General features: G+C 40.0%; 1 protein-coding gene across 5 annotated transcripts in view; it reads left to right on the forward strand.

The window, feature by feature from the left end:
* Positions 1-18308, forward strand: part of EHF (ETS homologous factor) — a 90927-nt gene extending 72619 nt beyond the window's left edge. For all 5 annotated transcript variants that reach the window (XM_048949859.1, XM_048949861.1, XM_048949858.1 and 2 more), the window contains 8 exons: positions 2803-2902; positions 5534-5779; positions 6097-6156; positions 8351-8419; positions 8510-8578; positions 11477-11536; positions 13612-13807; positions 14687-18308. In XM_048949859.1, the coding sequence (XP_048805816.1) occupies positions 2806-2902; positions 5534-5779; positions 6097-6156; positions 8351-8419; positions 8510-8578; positions 11477-11536; positions 13612-13807; positions 14687-14786 (897 nt within the window). In that variant the 5' untranslated portion in view covers positions 2803-2805 and the 3' untranslated portion in view covers positions 14787-18308. The remainder of the gene's footprint in view (positions 1-2802; positions 2903-5533; positions 5780-6096; positions 6157-8350; positions 8420-8509; positions 8579-11476; positions 11537-13611; positions 13808-14686) is intronic.
* Positions 18309-21335: the final 3027 nt, after the last annotated feature.

Below are 21335 nucleotides of genomic sequence, written 5' to 3' on the forward strand. Positions count from 1 at the left end.
TTTGCAAAGTTCCACGTACATTGTCTGGAAATACTATTAATGTTGTAAGGAATACTGTGAAGAGCAATTGTGTGCTAGACTATGACAGGGGAATAAGATTTCAAGGGAGCATGTCAGGAATCAGAATCTAAGGAAAAGGCTTTCAGAGTGCTTCTAGTTGGTGTTCTGACGTGTTCTGCTTTATGCTGGAAACTATGCAAGACTTAATTTTTTGTTTATTTAACTTTCTATAGCTTTAGTCTCTGAACCAAAGTGTCATAGTGTCTTTTGGTTTGGAAATTCATCTGATTAGTTAGAAAGAAAATAAAACAAGAATTTACGTAGTAGAGTTTTCAGAGCAAAGGTACACAGGGCCTTGAACATGGAAAGCATTTCAGATTGTAAGCATACATTTTCTCAGACATTTTTATTTGAGCAAGTATCAGACATTAAAATTGTGTGGAGTTCCATAAACTGTAGAAACTGTTTAAAATGACATAACACATGTGAATCCTTGATGATCTCTGCTGAAAATTTGACTGGAGATCTATCAGTTGAAATTCAATATTAAATGCCTAATGTACTTTTTAAAAAGAAGAGAACTCATCAAACTACGTTCCTGAGAGAGTTCTGTTAATCCTCAAGCTTTATGGTTTTCCCAGCATGCCTGGTATTCTACCTCACCTTTATTTGATAATGTAATAAGTTTTGTATCATGAATACTTCACTTGTATAAAATCTTAAGAACATAATTAAATCTTAAATGATTAAAAAACGAGTCAGTGAAATAAATAATTTGATAAATCTTTCAGTCTGTATCTGCTCAGAAGAGTGAGTATGTATTTACTTTCAAACATGCATTATCACTGAAAAGCATCCATCTCAAGCGTATGAGATAAATGATATTCATCTTTTATGCTGAACAAAGTCAGTGTAAGAAAATGAAATGTTTCCTGACCTCAGAGTACCAAGTCACTTGACTTTAACACAGGGCTAAAGACGTCTTCTTTTCTAACTTGCACAAACTTACTGACTGATACCCCGTCATCTTTTATTTGGCCATGGATTTTAGCCATGGGGGGACGATAGGTATCACTCAATTGCTGACATTTTGTAACATCACATATCTGATACAAGAAAAAAATTTCACCAGTCGTCACTGAATCATGGATTTGTTAGAATTAAGAGTAGAAAGCATTATGTCATTCTATGTAGCAGAAAAAAAAAAAAAGCACTGAAGTAGGGTATACTGTAAAGGATTATTCCCTGTGACACATTTCTTAAGGGTTTGGATTTTTCAGTGATTCTCAACAACCTCTGTCCATTTATAAATGTACATCAATGTGGAGTCAGGGAAAAGACGTAGAGAGGCTCTCCTAAATGTGTGCACTTCAGTAACTTTTACGAATGTCGTCATTTATTGCAAATGATGGAGGTATGTGTCAGTCCAGATCTTTTTCAGGCAGTTCTTTCAAGGTTGCGACTCTTCTTAATGACTCCTTCTACCAAAAATGTTCTTGGTATGAGCTTGTGAGGGTCTGGCAGGGCACTCAGTGGAAGTTTTCTCATTCTCCTCAGTGCGGAAAAGGCCAAGACCATCTTCTTTAACTTTCATGGGTGCATTTTTTTTTTTATTTCAGCCTCTCTGTAATTTCAAAGTGACATCTAGCTACTTTCACGTTCCCTCCTGAGCTCTAAAAGTTTTATTCTCACAGCGTCCATGGCTTTTGATTTAGAAGGTTTTGAACAACAGTTTGTTCTGTGTGCAGTTATATAACAGCACTGTTCTGAAACCTTTGTATTAGTTAAAAATTACTTTTCTAAACTCTTGAAGAATGTTCATGCTGTGCGGTTATAATGTGTACTTATAAGCTTGCAACTTGAAACCATTGAAAGATAATTAAAAAGTCATGAGTACCTGTAGTTGTGGAGCTTTGTCTATGTTCACTGAAATGATTTAATGTGTGATAAATATGTGACATTTTTTAAAATACCATCTAAGTAATTTTGCTCAAACATGTCTTACCAAATAAAGTAACAGTTTTGCCCATGATGCTAAAGCTAACATAAGTAGAAAGGAAAATTTGTCTCACTTGTCTCATCTTTGAGATCTTTGACTGTCCAGTTCTTCAGTGGTTCCAAATGTAGGATCTCTGCTATCTGCAGCTGAGAGTAGGTTAGGGACGCTGTTGACGCAGATCAGAAAGAAACTGAGCAAAACTGAGCAAACTGAAAAAATATTCCTTCTAACATTACCTCCCTGTAGCATTTACACGTGGGTCCCTCTGTGTGAAGGAGTTTCTCAACTTGAGTTCTTACCATGAGTTCTTGTATAGTTTAATTTGCAGTTATTGAAAAATCTTTTCTTTCTCCTAAAAAAAAAAAAAGAAAGAAAAAAGAAAAAAGAAAGAAAAGAAAATCCTATTTTAACACATTTTCTCTTTAAATCTAAAAAAAGAAAAATTAAAAAAAGTCAAACAACTTTGTTTTTCGTTTCTCAAAGCTTGGCAGTTTTCCTGTATTGCTCTGTCAGGATCCTTGTCTTTTCATTCGGCTTCATTTCTGATTACGGATTATTCATTTATGGATGGGCAGCTGTAGAAACTTGCTTCTTGCATATGCAAATCAAGCATGGTAATGTTTATCATAAAGAGATTTTGTGGCAGCTGAAAAGGGGTTGTGGCAACATGTTCTTGATTTCAATTGTATCTTCTACAAATGGAATTGGCTTGCTCACTTTACCTTCAGTGGATTTTTTTTTTTTACCATTTACCTTTTGGACTAGACACTGCTCACTAAGCAAGCTGTTCAATTCACTTACAGATCATGATTTTGGAAGGAGCTGGCAGAATGAGTATCAATTCCAGCAGCAACCTACTCCACCAGCAGCCTTCCTGGACAGATGGATATTCCACGTGCAATGGTAGGAGGAATTCAACAGCTCTGAGCTATGTGTTTTTATTTTTTTTGGTGGGAGAGGATAGGCAGGGGTGGAAGGGACTACTTAACCCTTAAATATGCACAGGTATTGCTTTTCAGTGATACTAGTTTGCTGGAGTTTCACTTCATGTTGGAAAATTTCCGTTTGTATTTTCTTTGTCAGAGCTGAACTCACAAAACTTAAATTTCTGAAAGTGTCCAGTTTATTTTGTTACTGCTCCTTTTTGTTAAAATGAATTTCAAGGTAGCAAAAGAGTCAAATGTTCCCTCTCCTCAGTCCAGAATTCTTTCTCTGTCACATTTACCCCTCATGCCCTCTCTGATCCGACATTACTCTTCAGCACTAATCACCCCTCCGGCTTTGCAGGGGAGTAGTCTTTTTGCTCCTTCACTATATTTGCTTTTTCAGCTCAAATTACTAGATAGCTATCTAATTAGACTGGCGTTAGGGCACTAGATAGCTTGTGATCTGAGAACTTCTTTGTTATGCACAGAACCATCTCTTTAATTCCATATATGCCTTCTAATGCCTAAGAGCTAGTGATGACTTTTGCACCTAAATTAACTTACAAGGTGTCACACAGGGTGAAATTTATTATACTATTCTTGTGATGATTTAGCTGCACAGATACACATTCTCTCTATATATAAAAATGTAGATACAGATGCATAGATAGACGTGCAGTGTTTCATCTAGGTTTGTTTTCCTCACCCAAAATAGTGCTTTGAAATCAATGCGTAAACCTTAAAATCTAAGCAAACGTGTTGCAGTTGTTCTTCTAATCTACAGAGTGGTACAAAAAACTTACAGCAAAAGTTCCTATTCAGTGAAACTTGTGTTTGATTTTTTTTTTTAATGTGTAATTTCTAAATACAAAGAAATACAAAAGTGAGCTTTGAGTAAATGTATCAAGTTGCCTATAAGCTGCCTGTAACAGAATAATGGAAAAAAAGTCTTGACTGATCTTGCACAGGATCTCATAAAGATATGGATTTGGATTTCCCATTGAGAGATCCTCAAGCATTCACACATCTTTTGGAGTTACAGGAAACCGAAAGCATAGACCAGCCTCTACAGTTACCTACCTCCTCACGTCCATTTCCCATGCAAACTCCTTTCTCTCATTAAAGACTTGTGCTTACATTAGAGAATCTCTGAAAATTCTTGACAGTTCTGAAATGATGGGAATAAATTCAGCCTCCTTTTCAGGGAACGCTTCTTGGTTCCTTCAAACCTTCACTTGCCAACATACCAAAGTCTTAGTCATTTCTGTACTCATTCCCCTAATCCTTCAACAGCAGGATGAGCAACATCTAACTAAAGCACTGACGCAGACTTTGCTGGCCAGCGTTGATAAAGGAGCACAAGTAACTGTGGGCTTATTCTGTGTTCATCCATGAGCTCACACTGTGCATTGCATCTCATCTGAAGAGACCTGAGATCTGGCTGAAACAGTTTCCTAAAATGTGCCAGCTCTGTAGCTTGTAGTCTTCTAGCCATACCCTTTGTTACTTGTATTTCTCACAGCTGTGTGGGAAAGACTGTGAAGGACCAGATTGGTACCAGTGAGAGAAACAATGTGTTGGTGCAGAGCTAACTCAGAGCCAGAGCACGGCAGTCTTTCCTTTTCCCATAATTTAACCACCTCTGCAGTCTGTAATTCTTTCATCCTTAAATGAACCTTCTTGCTTTTCTGAACATTTTATCATGCCGCTGTCTCTGCCTGGCCTTCCCCGCTGTCCTCTTTTCCCAAGGAATAAATTGCACTGAACTCCTTTTGCTAACTTCTCTGAGAGGCTGGATCAAGGCAGTCCTACCTTTGTATATCTTACATCTTATCTTATCTTGTGTAATTATCCTGTCCCCGCATATGTTTCCTTTCATTTGTACACATAAATTATTGTCATGCAGTGACATACAACTGAGGGTGGTTTGAAAGACTGACCAAGAAAAGATTCAGACATCCTAAGAAGAAAATTAGGTAGTTCCCTTAATTTCAAAATGAGTTTTACAATTATATTCAGAAACCATCTTACCAGACTACAAAGATAACATGCATTTGTTAGAAGGTCAGCTCTGCCCTGATATTGTAGGCCGTACTGATAGATTTTTATGTTAGAGCAATTTAAGAGTGCCTTGTTTTTAGTGTTCGTTGGCTGAATTCCACAATTCATATTCAATCTTTATACAAACAAAATTTCCACTGCTCATTATGTGGATTTTGCAAGGCTTTTCCATCGTTTTCTTATGCACTAATACACTTTTCCCACGCACAGATCAACACTCCTTTGTGACAGTACTTCTGCAGTTTATCTTGCTCCAAAGAATTTTTGGTATATTTAGCCAACATTACTAAATTCATTTCTACTCATTCAACTTCTTAAGAGAGGTGTAAAGTAATATATTTCATTTTTAATTGGAAAACTGAGTAAAAAAACAACAACAACAAAAAGATGTTTTTCTCCAGCAGTAGGTACTGAGCTAGTGTTAAAAACTGAAAAGAGTCTAAGTTTGTGGACTTCCAGGGCGTGAAATTTATGTATGTAACTTTTCTGTCCTCAAAATAATCCCATGGTGTTAACAGAGCCAGTTAATACTCATTTTCTTCTCCAGTGTCCAGCAGTTTCTATGGAACCCAGTGGCACGAAATACATCCTCAGTACTGGACGAAGTTTCAGGTCTGGGAATGGCTGCAGCATCTCCTTGATACCAACCAACTGGATGCCAACTGCATACCCTTCCAGGAGTTTGATATCAACGGGGAACATCTGTGCAGCATGAGTCTGCAGGAATTCACGCAGGCAGCTGGGACAGCAGGGCAGTTGCTTTATAGCAACCTTCAGCACCTAAAATGGAATGGTAAATAGACAGTAAGCTACGCAGGGGATAGAGACGCATATACGATTGTCTGAATTTTCAAATCTTCAGAAGCCACTTCTGAAACACACCTGGCAAATGTCATTTGCTTTGTTTGCTATATTGCTAACGCCTTACTGACTATATTACTGTATCATTGCTTATGTCACATATAAGGCAGAAGGATCAAGGGGAAAGGTTTGTATTCCACTCCAAAATTAGCTCTCTGGCTCAACTGCAACGGTTTGTGCTTGGAACTGTATCTTTAATTCTTCTCTGCTTGTTGTTGCATGTCCTATCTGCCATATGCTTTCTTGCAGGTCAGTGTGGAAGTGACGTGTACCAATCTCATAACGTCATTGTGAAGACAGAGCAAACAGGTAAGTAATTGCTGGGTAACTGATCTTTTTATGGGGAAAAGGGGAAGTTGTCCATTGCAAGAGAGAGATCACAACAGCATTAATTGCAACGGCATTTCACACAGATTTAAGGAGATAACACAGATATCAGTCAATCATTTTTTTGAAGCTTCAGGTAGCACCAAAATACCTTCTCATGTGGCCACTTTTGCTGGGAGAATACTGTAACACCACCTGCCTACACTGATGTTCAGAGTTAGTATAGTGTGCAGTGGTTAGAGAGTGCAGTCAGAGAGTGTAGAGAACATCATTCTTTGCTTCATTCAGCAGATTGCAAAACAGTTCACAGAAATTTAAGTTGTTGGTTTTTTTTTCTAAAGAGGAAAAATATTTTGCGAAGAAGTGCTGTTAGTGCTTTGAAATGTGAGGAAATTTCCAAACCAAACATATTTGAGTAAAAAATTTAAAATGTTACATTTCAGTTTCTTCACGTTTCAGTTAAACTGAAATTCGTGGTAGCATACGTCTGCATTTTTCCTGCAGCAGTCCCTTATTCCATTGTATTCGTAGCTAGATGCTTTTCCTGCCTGGGCCTTGTTTCTCCAGGAAAAGAACTTCAGTGCACTCTGGGCACAATTATTGTGCCAGTTGCTTTTACCAGGACAGCTCCGTCTATATCTGAACACTGTCTATCACACTGGTCCCAGCATCTTTGCCTGTAGATATATTCATTAGCCACATTTTAGTATTTCCTGACAGCAGGAGTACAGACTTGTAGTGTGAGGTGTCTCTGACAAATACTGCCAGCCAATTCATTCAGTGATCCTGGAGGAGCACAGCCTCCCCAGTCAGGGACACTCTTCACCTTCTCCTTGCAGCAAGCAAGCATTGCAGTCGGCTCCCTGCCCGTACCCGCATGGTATGGGTGGCATGCATGCAGCAGCCTTGATGCTTGCCCTATAAGAAACCACAGTAATTCTTCAAGTCCTGATTTATGAGATCCTGATATAATGTTAGTCTCTCCTTCAAGTAGAGATACACAGGGCTCTGCACAGTACCTCTGCCACACATCCTGGAGAGATCAAAGCCCACCATTGACTAGTGCTACTCACTGTGCCTGCTGGTAGGGTGGACTGGTGCAGACTGGGACTCCATATGAGCTGGCAGGGATGGGCTGGTGGTTTAGGGGGGAAAGCCTGCCTTGTAGGCACTGAAATAGAATGAAATGTGAAGACAAGCTGTCTCCCCACGTTCTGGCTGGCTAAGGCCTGTTTTCAGAGGCAACACTGGGCAGATCAGGTGTCCAAACAAGCAAAGGGTGTGTGCTATTGTAGGAACACAAGCTCTGGGTGCCCAAACATGCAGCTATTACTTAGCATGCCTGCTAAATTCCTATGTCATAAGTGGTAACTCAGCCAACCATGATTATTTAGCTATAACTCTTTTTTTCCCCCCCCATTTATGTGAACATGAAAAAAAAAAAAAGTAAAACATGGATTTGAACTTCAGATCTCATCCTTTCTGAGCTTGAGTTCAAAAGAAAAATAAGTGTTTAAAGCTTCTAACCTCAAAAATGCACTGTAAAAAGAGTAATTTCCTGCTCGCTGTACGGCTTATAAAGACAATACTTCTGTATGTATTGATCCACCTGACCAGAAGGTCACTAAGTCATATTACTCTTTAAGCTTACTAGTGGCTTTTGGGTTAAGGGTGGGGACTTACGTGCCAGAATAAAATGGTTCTGCTTTGATGTTTCTCACTATGTGCTTACACATGAAGTTCTGTCTTGGAGGGGACTTTCGAGTTCCACTATTATAGAAATAAATACTAATTATAAGCATTCTCTTGTTCTACTAGATATTTGAGAGCACTTTCATTTTCATGGCACCAAAGAACTGTCATAGAATTAGAGAATTAGGGTAGAATTAGAGCTGTTCTGACATAGGAAAATTCATTCCAGGGCAGGTATAAATGGTGTCTTAGGAAAAGGAAAAGGCGGCTACATTATTTTGTAAGTCAGTGCTTTGTGTAAGTATGTTTGCCTGAGTATGCAAGCCCTAATCCACAATTTCAGAGAAAGAAAGTAATTTTTCACTTAGCCCCTTCAATTCTCAGTTCACTGTACCTTCTGCACATTTCTTACTGCTTTGTCTGTCTGTATTCATCCTTATGTCCTTTTGTTGATCTAATTTCCCTCGTTGTCCTTCACCTTCAGATCCATCGTTAATGGTGTCCTGGAAAGAAGACAACTACCTGTATGATAGTGGCTATGGTAGCACAGTAGGTAACTACCTTCACTATACTTCTTGCTTTTCTGAAGTAGCTCTATGGTTGTAAGAGGACATTACTTTAACTGTTTTCTTTTTAATTCCAGAGCTATTGGACAGCAAAACGTTCTGTCGTGCTCAAATCTCCATGTCGACACCGAGTCACCAGCCTCCTGGTAAGGAACTTGTAATTATATTGTTAATTGTTGCTTCTCCCAAAGCTACTGACATATAATAGTCTCCGTGGTCTTGTGTTGTAGGATTGAATCTGAGCCTCCAGTCATTTTTATACCAAGCAGTACTGATTCTGACAACTCTTTTAGCTATCATCATTACCATAGCTTCTCTCTTCCCTCTGTCAAGACAAAGAAGATCAAACAATCTGCTGCCTCCACATATCTTTTAAAGTGACTTAGTCAAAGGGGAAGATGTTAGTGTCAGAGAGACAAGATGTTCCAGCTCAGGCATGTGCTTTTCTGTGGGGTAGCCAAGTGTGGGCAAATAATTGTCATATTCCTCCCCAGAAGCGGCTGCAGTTCCCTGCTGAGCTGGTCGTTCATGTCAAGTAGGTTTGGGGGCATGCTGGGGGCAGCCGCTGGGCACTGTAGGGCAGGCCCAGCGCCCCCTGCCTACTCCCAGCCCAGCCTGTCCCCAGGCAAGCCCAGCACACCATTTCACCCTTCTCAGAGCTCCACGAGGCCACAGAAGAGATACGATCTGTCTGCTAAAGGGCAGGAAAAAGTGCACAAACCCATTTGATGTAGCGCCCATTGAAACTGCGGGCAGGGCACACATGTCGGGGTGCTCTGCAGGGCACGTCCTGCTGCAGGCAGCGGGATGGAGGCAAGAGCAAGGTGGAGGGAAAAGGGAATCTGAGGTCATGAGGCAGCAAGAAAGGGGGAAGGAAAGGCACAGTCATCTTAGAAAGCTTTCAGGCAGATAGGCCTGAGGGAGACAGGTAGAAGTGGTGGGGTAATGAGGGAGGTGTGCTGCAGGGATGTGGCCTCATAGGCACTGTCTCCGCAGAGCCCTGTGGGCTGTCGAGCTGTGACTGCTCCTGTGCCCACCGCGCCCCTGCCTCCCTGCGCCGCTGGGCTTACTACTGGGACGTGTGGCTTAAATGCATGCATTTGGCAATCGATTTAATAAGAGAGAGAGAAAACCTAACTTGAGAAAGAAAACCACCAAACCTTAAAAAGAGAAAAAAAACAGCCAACCACCACCAAAACCCCCACTGTGTTTGCTTTCGCTGCCGCCTCCACCCACTCTGCTAAGATGGCTGCCAGGAGTTCAGAGTGCTCTGGTGGGACTGGGGACCTGTCAAGCTCCTGGCGCGGTGTGTTTACCTGCTGACTGCTTGAGCCTAGAGCAAGGGTGGCACGCCAAGGGCACAGCCTCCTGTAAAAACTAAATTTGTATATCCCGTAAAGAATATGGCTCACTCCTGAATCATATGCAAATACCCTGCAACCTTTTGTCACAAGTTTTGCAAGGCAGCTTTGTTGAAACTGCATTGTAACTCTTTTCATCTGTCAGGCCCCAGCCTCCCGACACAGCGTGTTTGAAACCGGTCTCCATGAGAGGGAGGCAGAGCGAGAGGCTGTGTACACAGCTGAAACCCAGAGTAAATCACCAGCCAAGCAGAAGGCAACTGAATCTCCAAGAATAAATCCCCAGCTAAACAGAGTATAACAAACATTTGCAAGCAAACTGTGGGATTTTAAAATGGAAAGGATTTAAATAAGAGGGCAAATAAAGGGCCTGGTCCTGCTGTCCTCACCAGGAGTTCCCACAGGCTTTTAATAACATCAGGGGATCGTAATCTGAGGAAAGGCAGTGAAATAGGCCTCATTTTACTTTTTCCCCCCAAGCTGAGTGAGGTTCAGGCTGGTTCCTGCTCTTTGAGAGTGGGAAGGCAAAATGACTCAGAGCACATTTGCTGCTCGGGGGGTCAAGGACAGTAATTATGTCAGCTCAGAGCAGGGGAGGTTGGACTTATCCTCTCTGCCCTGCTCGGGGTACATATCCAGTTATGTATGAATAAAGTGACTTGTGTGAATAGCTTTGCATCTACCTTTTCACATGCAGTTATTGCAGTTGCTTGTGCAAATCCAACAAGTTTCTATGCAAATGAATATTTCCTGTGAGTCATTTGCACATGCAAATGTCCCGTTTCCATGAAAAGTATGATAATCCTGCATTCATAGAAGCTGGGAAAACGTGCGTGGGACCTTCAGCTTTGCTTTGTGGCATTCAGGCACGAAGCAGGCCGAAAAGCAAATAGAGGAGGGCCTCCGTCTCGGGACGGTCCCGCAGATTTTGTGAGACCTTGGAGCTGCAGAGCGGGATGCAGTCAGGCTGCCAGGTGGGGGACGGCGAGGAACAGACAGAACTTTTCTTTTTCTTGGTTTCTGAAGAAACATTTGTGCCAGAAATCCGATTCCTCCTGGGGCTGGCTGCAGGTGATAAAGCACCATCAATGAGAAATGGCTTGTTTCTGTGGCTGCGAGCCATGGAACAATATATGCACGTCCAGCTGCCAAAACCTCCTACCAGTGCAGTCCCGCTCCCTGCCCCCCAAACAACCGTGCTGTGCCAGTTCATTATGTTTTAGTCAGGTAGGTGTTCTGTGCATCGGTACCAGCGCATATATTTCACATTAGATCATCTCTTCGGAAACAAATAAGCCCCCAAAGATACATGCTTCTGCAAAGACTAAGACATAATGGGACAATTCAGGCTTCCTTTTATAGACTTGATTCTCTTATTTTTCTCTCTCTCACACATAGCATGGGGTGAGGTATTTGTTAATCTAATTTAGGTTTCAAAAGCCAAATGTTTACCTCTGCGTTCATTCTTTATTCATCAATGGTCTCTTTGTGAAGTGTGCTGATTACCATACAGTACAGAAAACAAAACTCTCCCCCTTCCTCCTCCCTTAGATTGCCTTCTGAAAAGTGATTATCTTTAAAAGAGATATTCGTTCTTTTTTGTGGTTTTATTTCTTTCAACCTGCTAGTCAATGGAAAACCTTTAATCAAATTTACAAATAGGCTTCATTTTCCTCTCTACAGATTCTTCAGATGTGAAAAAAACACAAGATCATACCCCAAAGTCCCACACCAAGAAACACAGTAAGTCCATGGTTATAATGGTTATAACATCCGTGGTTTATAATGGTTGTTTGATTGAGGGAAAAGAAACGCATGAAGAGCAGATACCCATTGGGAAGGAAAAGGGAGCATTCTGAGTTCATTTTGAAAGCAGAGCTAGTTAGATGGTTACTCTGATAGAATTCTCCAAGGATCTCACTGTTTCTGGTGCTGTTTGCTCATGTTATTTTTGATGCAGTAGTTTTGCACTTTTCTAATTGTTTTTATCAGTAAGAGCCCAGAGGGAAACCACCAGAATTCAGTTTCCTCCCCCCTTCGTTGAGCTGAGCTGGTGATCTGGAATATAGGGATAACTAAGGAGGTGATGAACTAAATAAGGAAGGTCTGTACACAGGCCCTGCTGTGCCTGTGCCTGCTAGGTGCAGCAATGCCAGAGATGCAGCTCTGCATCTCTTCCCAGAGCTTTTAATGCATGCCATCATGAGCAAACACCTGCCCCTACTCCTACAGCTGCCTTTTCTTCTGATACGGAGGTCTTTCTGCTCCCCTCATCCTCTTTTTCTGCTAGTTTTGATTCAACCTGAGTCTGAAGACAGATTACCATATCTGTGATTTGTAGACACCATTCTCTTAATGCATATTACTGGGATTTCAAACCTGAAAACAACTTGCATATGTTTTTTTTTCATCCTGTGCTTATAGTAGAGCATATTAGTATTTGTCCTCTGATGTGTATTGCAGTATTCAATTTAATCCTGTTTCTGTAGTCTCCAGATTAGTTTTCCTTCATGACTTCTCTTCTTATCCTGCTCTGTGACTTTGCTCATTCAGAACTCCAGAACTTTTATCTGCACACAGACTTTTTTTGTGGTGTTGTGTGTGTGTATCAAGATTGCTAATGAAGAGATTAAGTAGGAATGGTTTGAAGACGAACCTGAGAAGAACCCCATCATAGTCTTGGCATAAAGTAAAGGTTACTTTGCCATGCTGGGCTAATCCCCTACATTTCCAGTTTCATCATTAGTCGTTGTACCTTTATCTATACAGTCTGTTGCTGATGTCCAGATAGACTAGATCCACCACATTTGGTTGCCTCTAGAAAGCAGTTATCATAGCAAAGAAAAATACTGGATTAGTTGACTGAAAAATACTGATGTTACCTGTATACCAGTTTCTATTTAACACTGCATCTTTGCTGAGGTTGTTTCCTTCTTACATTGGTCCAAAGCCTTACATGCATTTGAAAGCAGACCAAAGGACAACTGTTTCCTGGCCCACCTTGTCACTGTTACTCTTCATTCATATACCACATCTCACTTGTTTGACTGTATGTTTGTTTTCCTTCTACGTGGGCTTTCTCGTGTCATCTCTACAATAGCTGGATTAGAGTTGTGCTTAAATGGGGCCTCCATATTGAACTTGGATGTCTGTTTTTGCCCTTTCTGCCATTGCAGCCAAACTTTTAATGCTATTTTCCTATACAATTTTGGCTATCCATTTTTATCACTATTCCTCTAGCCAGTATACACCTTCTTCTTGAAGTCTACCTAGAACACTTGAGACCAAACACTTGCACACGTGGAACAGCATTGTATTTCATTTGCCTTCTGTTTATCTGTTTTAAATGCATGGCACTTCAGTGCCCTCCATACAGTTCTGCTGGCTGTTTCAGGAGTTGCACAATAACACCAGGTTACATGCTGCCATGCTGTAGAAGAATATCAGGAAAAATATCAGGAAAAAGGGAGGAGGTGAAGGGAAGACTTAAACATGTTCAGTCCCAAAGTGGTGTTTAGTTCAGGCAGCAGGGGATGGTTTGGTCTCTACCTCTCCTGGTTGTTGTGGCTCTTATCCATCCTTTTGCCTCAGGGCTCAGCCTTCCAAAGGCTGATGCTCAGCTCTAGCCTTGGTGTAAAAGCCATCAATGTTTTCACATGTGTAGCTCTGAGGTGGTGGTTCTGCAGTCCACAAAGCATGGCCCATCCTCACTGAGTGGTCCTTGCTTATAGATGACACACCGTAAGAAAACTGCATAATAAAGAACATAGCCCAGAGAGCTCCTTAAACTCCTTCCTTCTGCACCCTCCCTCTTTCAGACCCTCGAGGAACTCATCTGTGGGAATTTATTCGAGATATTCTTCTTAACCCTGAGAAATACCCAGGATTAATCAAGTGGGAGGACCGGTCAGAAGGTGTCTTCAGATTTTTAAAATCCGAAGCTGTGGCTCAGCTCTGGGGGAAGAAGAAGAACAACAGCAGCATGACTTATGAGAAACTCAGCCGGGCTATGAGGTGAGTGCACATAAAGAAATTGCCTGAATGGAGAATCTGGTTACTTTTAAAAATGAAGTGCAAGCAGCAGCAGTTCCTTTTTTTTATTTTTTGCAACAACGAAGTCTTTCCCACTAATCTTGAGGTTGTAACATTGCATTCTGCTTTGTCTTAATTTATTCCTCCTGTGTCTGTATACTATAATATTCATATTATATAACGTTTACAATATATTTTATACATAGTAGATTCTGTTTCTGTCCACACTGCCAACCAATAAAAATATTTGATTGTAGAAAGGAAAAATGGTTACAGCAAGCTGAAAGTTCACGTGCTATTGAACTGGGAAGTTTTAGATTACAGAGAACTTGTTTTTTGCATCAGTGTTCAGAACATAAACATTCCCCTGCCTTTATCTTAAAACTGGCTTACAGGTCCTCTGTGAGGACCTTCTTTGCCAGTTGGTTTAACATTCTCAGAATTTCCCATAATCCATAGAAGTTCAAACTGTATTTCAAAATGGAATTTTAGATTCTTTCCTGGTCAGATTTCAGATGCAGGCTTATTTAGGAGAAAAAAAAAAACACCACCAAAAAAAACAAAACAAGATGAAATTTAATCAGAGCGTGTAATGAATAGGGCAATACTGTGGAACTTGAAAAATGGTGAGATTCAAATTTGTAAGTTGGTTAATGTGAAGTAAAAGAAGACACAGTGATTTTTTTTCTTCCTTGTCTTTCAGTTAGATCAACCTTTGGTGTAATAAAGTATAATAAAATAACGTAAAATGAAACAAACTAAAGACATTTCAGATAGCTTTGTGATTCCCAATTTGACTGTGGTCTTCTGAGACTGTAGAGGAATTTGGTTTAAATCTTTTCTACATGTTTCCTTTAACAGATACTATTATAAACGAGAAATCCTGGAGCGTGTGGATGGTCGCAGATTAGTATATAAATTTGGAAAGAATGCCCGTGGCTGGAGAGAAAATGAGAATTAAGGATCTCAAGAAATAACACTTAAAACACCTGGATGTAAATATTCAAAGACTATTTTCTTATATTTATGTACCAAACTGGGGTGAAAAAACAATTCTACTTCTGTCGGGAAGAAGGAACATTATCATTGTTGGCGTTAAAATTATTTTATTTGAAGTATGTCCTGTATGGGGAAAAAATGTACACAGTTTTCTGTGATATAAGATAACATTATAGAATTATGATTATTTTTCCCTTCTTGTGAAGTTTTTCTTCTTTTTTTTTTTTTTTGTTAAGTCATACAGGCATAATGTGATTCATGACAATGCTGCGAGTCATGCAAAGAAAGGGAAGGAGCAAAATACTAGGGCATTTAGGCAGTATGGTAATCCACTTTGGAAGGCAGCTGTAAGTGGAGAAACTGTAAAGCATCTCTGAGCCAAGTAGTCTTCTTCCATAACCAGCTGGTTTATAGCTTTCATTGGCCAATATCACTTGTTCCTTCCCTCCAATTTCTGAATGTTTCAACACTTTGCTGGCTTCCAGTTGCTTTTATTAATCCAGACAGTGGGTTCCCCTTCAATTGGCTTGTCCCGGCTGTAAGAGCAGTAGCTCATCAAGGTGGGTGTGAGCATTTACTTGGAGAACCCATACTACCTCCACCACTGGGACCTTCTTTTGTAGGCAGAAGTTTAGGACTGGACCTTGCCTGGTACTGAGTTTCTTCCCTAACCTCCAAAGGGCATTCAGCTCACACCATGAAACGGGCTATTTGTTTATAACTGACTTAAACTGTATTTGAAGTGGACTGCAGGAAGAGAGTCAATCTCAGGGACCAAAGCCATTAGAGGAAGATGACTGTTTTCTGACTGGGCAAACTTACCAAAAAGCACCAGTTTCCCAGTAGAGATAATACTTTCCCCTATCTTATATTCCTAACTAGAGCATTCAAATCCACAACACATAAGGCAATGAGGAGAGGGGCAAGCAGAATATCTATTAATCCAATTGCACGAGGGAGAAGTCTCCCCAGTTCCTTCAAGTTATATGATCTTCCTGGCAGGTCAAGTCTCATTTGGACATTTATTTTCAAATAACCTCTGAGAAATGTAAAACTCAGTTGCATGTAAAATATGAGTTCTCTTTGCTTTTCACAAGTCTAGCTCTTTGTATTTGTTTGCTTTTTTGTTTGCTTTTTTTCTTTTTTTTTTTTCCCGTTCTTTGTTGCAGAAAAACCCAGCAACATAAAGACAATGAGACATTGGGGACACTTGTATTTGGATCTGGGTCAGTATTTTGGGCTTGTCTCTATCTGTGCCATGCAGAGACTGAACATTCATTGGCAGCTTTTTCTTTCTCCAACTCACGAATGCTTCCTGCTGGCACCAGGCACAGGCAGAACATGGGGAAATAAATCTAGAGGAGGCAGTTCTTCACCAGGTCACTGAGTACGTGAGATGTGGGAGTTGAAAAACAGGATTTTCTTGGTGATGTTAGCAGAGGTGAAACAAAGATCGATTCCTATTCACTATTTCAAGGATTGGGAATTTGGAAAGCAATGGCAATTACAGGGGCTGAAAAATCCAGGGGAAAATAAAAAGGAATATTAAATCCATCCAATATCCATTTCCTCAGGCATCTCTTGGATTTGAATCCAAATTAGGCAGAAATTCAGCAGGGCGCAGCTGGAGGTTGTAAGCTATTCCATTTTTTGTTTGTCTTAAAAGGAAATGCAGATGAAACCAAGAGACAACAGAAGTATCAATATAAATGGCATCAAATGTGCTTAGCAACAATTTGTAGGCAAACATAAGAGCTTAGCTTGTTATCTACACATGTAGGGCATGTCTAACAATAGCACCACCTCCTACAGTGTGTGTGCCAAAGCTGTCACCATCAATTACCTGTACATGACAATTTTTACTTTTCATAACCTGGGTGGAGAGAGGTTCATCTAATTTACAAATCAAGTTATAAGCCTCTGTACTTCAAAGCATTTTTTTTTTCTCTCAGTGTATCTTTTTTTTTTTTTTGTGGACTGACTGTGCCAGCCTTGCTTGCTTTTGCGCAACTCACTAATTTCCTCTTTTTTCAGCTTGATTGGCTACATTCCACTCCATTTACCATCATTTTGTAGTTCATACAGCAAGAACCATGCCACCAGATGAGGAGAGAACCTTCACTTTGTTCCAAAGATCGTCACCTTCCACCCCCCCAACCCCACAGTTATTTGCAGTCCATTCATAGGATCATAGAATCATTAAGGTTGGAAAAGACCACTAAGATCATCTAGTCCAACCATCACCACGGTACTCCAGGCTTATCCCCCTTCACATTCCAATCCACTCCTTCAGTGAAAACCTGAAATCAGTGCCACAGTCACAAATCCCCTGGCACCCAGATTTCATCCTTTCTTGCTCTGGAAGCAAAAAGGTATAGCTGATGGCCATAGTGATGCTGTTGTGCTAAATCTCAGGTTAACTCATGTCTTACTGATTAACATACCTTCATAAAACTGCTTTCTACCAGATCTCTCAGCAACTTACTGGGAAATTCATTGAACTTGTAATATAGATGTCTCACCCCTTTTTTACTGAGCAGCAGCTAAACATGCTTGTAAAGGTTTTGAAAATAAGTAGCTTCACTTAAAGCCCACTGTATAAATCCGGATAGTGATTTATGCTGTGTTGCAGTACAAATGCCAGCCTTTTACTGTCAGGTCTTTCAGCAAGTGGAAATCATGCAAGTTTATGTTCCCATTCTGTAGAACTTTTCAGACTAGGTACTTGTCATTCAGCATTACAATAGCACAAACCTGGAATAGGAGCCAGCCAACTTTTACTCTGTTTCACAAATGTATTAACCCTTGCCTAAGACAAACACAAAGGACTGTTTAAATCTGCAGTTCTTGCCAAGGACAGATGCAACCAACCAAAGGGAATATTTTTACAAGGCCTAAGCAAATGGAGAAAATGAAGAGATGAATGTTTATGTAAATTACTATTTAAACAAAAAGCATTTCTGATTGCTCTTTTATTTTGTATTTCAGAAGCTGAGCAATCATATTTTTAGATGTATCCTATAAGTTAGCAGCTGCTCAACTGGTAGCACCATGTGTATAGATTTTTATTGTACCATAATTTTTCATATGTATAAAGCTTTAGATAGGAAAGTATATTATATTTATATAGATACATGCAAATCAGAATGTCAGAGGTGTAAGCGTGAGCACCCCTCCAACTCTATTTTCTGCACAAAGTTAGAGCAACTTACTCTTAAAACATCCTGAGAAACTATATGTAGGCTGGTGAACTACAGAGACATTAACATGTTTAGTTACATTTTTGTCTTTCTTTCCATGGTGAAATGCATCATTCTTGCTTGCTTCTCACAGCTTCTTCAACATACACATGTGGAAAAAACCCCACATGAGATATTTCTCTATTGCCATTGTAAATCTCAACTTGGAGACTATGTATCACAGAATGGTTCTGAAGACTGTTTCTATTTTTGTGGACATGATAAAAATTCAAATAAATGACTCGTGAAAGAAATTTTCTGGTGAACATTTACTTTGGTTTTTTGGTTTTTTGTTTTTTATCTCTTGAGACTGGAATTATGGCTACAATGAATTCTTTTTGATATTGGAGAATATTTCAGTATTGGAAAAAAAAATGTGACTCCCACAGAATCCAGTAGCCTGCTGAACTGATTGGTGGTGTAGCCTTCTCTGGTGAAGCCACTGGATTTGCAAACGTCTTGCACGTCCCACAAGGCTTGTTGTCAGTGCTGTCAGCAGAGCCAGACTGCCTTTCTTGTTTGGCTGCTGAACTTCACAAAGTCTTACTTCAGCACTGCACATTTAACTTCAAGGCATTTTGGAGCACGTACAAGGGCTTGTCTGATTACAGCTGGCATTACTCGCACTTAGCATTTCCTTCACTGAATCAAAGCAGCTAAAGTGGCAAAGTCCTTTCCTTTGTGCTATTTTTTCACCTAAGAGATAGCTACGAAAACACTCAATGAACAAAGAGAATACCTTTCTCCTAATTCGGTCTTCAGTTTGAGGGAAAAAATGAAAAACCTGATACTTAGGAGGAATTCAGAGCAGGCTCGCACAGCGTTTGCACCCTGTGGCTGTATCAGAGAAAAAGTTTGATTTTCAGACACAGGCAAAGCCCTCGCGTTCAGCCCGCAGAACCAGGCTGCTTCCCCACAGGGCTGTCGCACTCTGAGGGCTCGGGAGTCCCACATCAGCCTTCAGGAGGAACAGGAGCCAGATATCACACTGGTTCAGGCTGTTTTAAATAAGCATACAGCTAGTTTTCCGTAAAATGGCTGGGCTTTTGTTTCACGCAAGCTGAGTCCAATATTTGAGCCAAAGACAAATAAGAATACATGGAAACATGCAAATAAACGCATATTGAAAAGTAACCTTGTCTGCTTGTGACTTACAATAAAGCAAGACTGCAGTTTACGGCCACGCTCTGAGGCCATGTGAAATAAATGTTCTGTTTGCAAATCCTATGGAAATTGAAAGTAACTAAAACATGCACTGGAAATAGTCTTCCAGGCTTCATGTAAACCCAGTATAAATTTGTGTGAATGTCTGTGACAGGACTGAGTGAGAATTGCTTCAGTTAAGCGAAATCTGGTACTGCAGAAAGAGAAGCAGTTAAAGTTACCAATACCAATGATTCCCAAGCAGTGACAACAATTTAAATGACAGATAATCTATTGGGGTTTGCAGCGTTTTCTCCTGGGCTGATGGAGTTTTGCACAGGCAGCCCAAGTCCTGAGATGTAGGGCAACTTGGCTGAGCTCTGTGCCAGTCGGGAATTTCCTCCAGCAAGCAGTCTTGCTGCCTTTCCCTTGATATTTAGCTCTTTCAGTCACCAGACACTGTTTAAACATGTGAGAAAATTCAAGAAAATGCCAGGAAAACCAAAAAAAAGAACATGAGAAAGAGACTTAGTGCATGGCCATGTCTTGCTGCACTGAGTGCTTCTGTGTGGAATTCCAAAGGCAGAAAAAGAGTTGATGACATCCAAATCAGTCTATTTATATTCTTCCCACCAGAGGTTGGTTGCAAAAATTAAATACAAATTAGTGTTTACAAGTCTAATTGCAACTGTAAGGAGAAGAAATGAGAACAATACACCTATATGTATGATATAATCTTCTGAGGCTAAAAAAAAAAAAAATTATGGAAGCAAAATGACTAAAAATATGCTTTCTACTGAAGAATTTCTCTCCTCTGTCTTCAAAATGGTATAATATTCTCCTTTTCTCTCATCAACTTTTGAATTTCTAGCAACGACGTTTAGTCTCAACATGGGGAATGAGGTTGAGAGGGATGATCTGTGATGCTGCACCACATCCTGCAAAACGAAGAGGCAAATTACAGCTGCTTCTTCTCAGACTTATAGCATCATTTTGGATCACAGTTTTTAATGTTCCTGGAAAAGAGATACTTTGTTTGTGGTGGGGGATTACTTTTAGAGCAAATATGAGATGTCACTAAAATAAAAAGGAAAATTGCATTTTTTCTCAAGATAGAAAATCTGAATTTTTCTCCATTGAAACTCCAGTGCATCTCTCCCAAGCAGTTTCTGTGCTGGTAGGATTATTTTTCTTGAGGCTGCTGACTTGAATAGCTAAATCTAGTTGAAAATTGCTGGTTATTTCTGTGAGAATTTTTAAGCATTCTCAGGTGTTTTCATTTTGACATAAGTAACGTGGAATTGTTTCCACATGAAAAGCCCAACACTAACATGTATTTCACAAGAGTATTTTAGTGTTTATTTTTTTAGTTTTTAACCTATGAAGGCAAATTTTGTTCTTTAAACTGAAAACCAAAGAGATGTCCAACATGTCAGGAGAACAAATAACATAAAGTAAAACAGGAGAGATTTTTCTTGTCATTTAACTTTAATTTTTGAGAAAAGGTTTAGTAATAACTTTCTGCATTTTGTTTTTGCCTATTACATTACAGTAATTACACTGGAAATGAATCTGATTTAATCGAGCTATTCTTTAAAAAGTATTTTGTGTTTTCTAAGACACAGATGAAGATAGTGTTACTGCTTCTGTAGAAGTTGGCCAAACACTTGCACCTCTTCAGCAATTCACCTCTTTTTGGAGGATACAAAGGTAAAAATACATCAGATTTGTATCATTAATCACGAACCTCAAGGCTGCACAAAAATCACACGTGTGCTGTGTTGCATCGGAAGCTCCCTATTCAGTTGCATGTTCCAGCTCGAGGTGTTTCTAGGAGAATCTGATTAATGAAACTTTTTGGGTAGAAGTCAACAGCATGGCAGCTGTAAAACTGCATTTTGCTTAAAGTATTCTGGTTTGCTGATAAATCTGGCGTAACCCAGCATATATTTTCATTCTAATCAAACTAATTAAGGATCCGTCCCACAAATTTTACATCCTGATGGATCCTTGCTCCTGCCTTGATTACCGTCCTTTTTACCACAGGCCATCAATTTCACTGTCATATTCAATGCACGTTACTAATACCTATTTGAATCAGAGTATTTTATCTCAAGCAGTGCTTTGAA

Source organism: Lagopus muta, chromosome 6 (genome assembly GCF_023343835.1).
Source record: "Lagopus muta isolate bLagMut1 chromosome 6, bLagMut1 primary, whole genome shotgun sequence".
NCBI classification, from domain to species: Eukaryota; Metazoa; Chordata; class Aves; order Galliformes; family Phasianidae; genus Lagopus; species Lagopus muta.